General features: G+C 39.3%; 1 protein-coding gene across 1 annotated transcript in view; it reads left to right on the top strand.

The window, feature by feature from the left end:
- The window catches only part of cox16 (cytochrome c oxidase assembly factor COX16), a gene marked incomplete at its 3' end in the record, with an annotated part of 8,922 nt that extends 6,754 nt beyond the window's left edge, over nt 1-2,168 (top strand). Inside the window, 1 exon segment of the mRNA XM_014025709.1 lies at nt 2,100-2,168. Coding sequence (XP_013881163.1) covers nt 2,100-2,168 — 69 coding nt within the window.
- Between the last annotated feature and the right edge of the window lie 278 nt (nt 2,169-2,446).

Genomic DNA, 2,446 nt, shown 5'->3' with positions numbered 1-2,446 from the left:
TGGTAAAACCGAACAGGACTAAACTGTAACTTTCAATAAAGTCATGTACACAGTATATTTAAGTGAAAATGATTGACCTATGAGTAGAAAGAAGCTTATGAATGTTGAACTCTATTTCAAAGAAGAGAATGCAGAAGTTTTATTCATGCAGCTCCTGTCAACCTGGCTAACTGAGAACAATTACCAGTATATAATAAACTTTGTCTACAAGAAAATATACTTGTTAAATTACATTTTTCTTGATACTTTTGGACAACCAAAAGGTTTTGCGGACAACCAGGTTTTGTCAACAGGTTGTCCGCTGGACAACCTGAAAAATTTCCTTATGTCTACCCCTGTTTTAGACCATAACATCCCTTTCAGACAGCTTCCTCTTGTGTCCACAGTTAATCCTGTTGGATGCGGTTCGTCCTTCTTGGTGGTATGCTGACATTACCCTGGATACCGTGGCTCTTCTTGATACATCACAAAGACTTGCTGTCTTGGTCACAGATGCACCAGCAAGACGTGCACCAACAATTTGTCCTCTTTTGAACTCTGATAATAATGTTGTATGCATAGCCTATATGCCACGGTCATTAATGACGTATTTCCGGTAAAAATTTTGCCACGCTCCTCCCTTCCACTCCCTGCTTACTGCCTATGTGTTTAATGTTAGCTCCTAGTACTAGTCCGTGAAAAAGTCACAAAAGTTGAAGCATCTGTGATCTACTGGTATAAAACGGGAGTTCTGTTGTGTGCCGTTGTGGCCACTAACCAGCAGGTACGATTGAGTAGTTAGTTTTTATCCATTTTCCTTTAGATGAGGAGGTGACAGCAGAGGATCATAGCATTACAGGGAAAACTTATCTTTAAAAGCTCACGCTTGTGTTTGTAATCTGCATTTCTAACCTGAGGATATTCAAGAGTCAGCATCAGAAATGAGGAGACGGAGGTTACAAAAGGGAAATGTACATTTTTCCCCTTTAGGAAAGACCTCCTTCACACGACAGCTAGCAGGAAGCTAACAGGAAGCTAACACAGCAGCCTGTAAAGTTAGGTGTGTGTACGCGCGCGTTTGTGTTATATGAAATGTTTTCATGCGACTTTGTCATGGGTTTTATGCAAAAGTAAAACCTTGTTAGAGTATATATTACAGCGTAGACTAAAGCCGAGTGACGAGTGACCCCCTCCCCCCGAGAGCAGCAGAACCTCCGCCTGATAATCATTACGTTTTCAGTTCACTAACATCGGGGAAAATGATCCAAACCATACAAGTAGTCCATCAGTTTAAAGCCCAGGCTCTGCTCTTTCCAACAATATAAGTGTCACAGCTCTACGTGAAAACTTCACAGAACAAGCAGCCAAGGAATAGTGAAAAAGGCTAAATTCTGGAACCATAAACATGAACGTCTTTCCTTTGTTTTTATGGCCTTAATCCACTTTGGAGTGATTTTTTTCCCCACTTGGCTGGACCTGTATGTCTCCTATGTTAATGTTGGTACATGTAATATGCTAATTCTGTACTTTGGAGATCATTAAGAGTCGTCGGGTGAAAAAATCTTTCGCTAACACTGTGTTGACCGTGACCCGGAAATGCTGGGAGTGGCATCCAGTGCTGGGCCGGATGTCCGTGCCATATAGGCAATTGCAATATTTTGAGCAAAACTGTGCTCTTACCCTGCTAATTGAACCTTCACACTCTGCTCTAACTGGTGCAATGTGCAATTAATGAAGACTTACCACCAGGCTGGTCCAGTTTAGCCATGAAACCTCCCACACTAAAATGACAGRTGTTTCAGTTTCGTTGTCTAACCCTTGTATTTATGCAAGCTAACAGTTATGTTCTGGGGAGGTCATGGACATAAAATTCAAGTTGGATCATAAAGTTCTTCTCAGTTGATCTTAGTTTTTTCTCACACTCAAAGAAACCATCCACATCTATCCTCTTTTCTCATTATTGCTTCATGTTTTTGATTTAAAAGCTTATGTTTATTTAAATATTCATTCATTCATTCATTCATTCATTCATTCATTCATTCATTCATTCATTCATTCATTCATTCATTCATTCTAATCTCTTGTAAAATCATTGTTTATTTTCCACTATTCTTTTTCAGCTGGATCCTTCACTGGTGGCTAAAGTGGATGTCAAGAAGCAGTCAGTCATGCTGGAAGAGGAGTATGAGGTAAGGAAAACTGGAACAACGAATGCTTGGGGTACACCTAATGAAATAATCCAATCACTTAAATGTCTGTAGAAAAAAATTAATTGGATGGTAAGCAGACATGTCTTTATCTTGTGTCTTCAATTTACAGAGTGCTTTGAACACACTTAAATTTGATTGAAAAAAATCTGAGTACATGCTATATTAACTAGGTTAGTTTGTTCTGAATGCCAGATTTTTGGTTGAGATCAATAATGAGCAGTGTTGAATTTTTGTGATGGGCATGCGCTGTCCATAAT

The sequence above is a fragment of the Austrofundulus limnaeus genome, unplaced genomic scaffold, assembly GCF_001266775.1.
Source record: "Austrofundulus limnaeus strain Quisiro unplaced genomic scaffold, Austrofundulus_limnaeus-1.0 Scaffold493, whole genome shotgun sequence".
NCBI classification, from domain to species: domain Eukaryota; kingdom Metazoa; phylum Chordata; class Actinopteri; order Cyprinodontiformes; family Rivulidae; genus Austrofundulus; species Austrofundulus limnaeus.
Note: the sequence above shows the minus strand (reverse complement) of the source record. Positions and strands in the feature narration are given on the sequence as shown.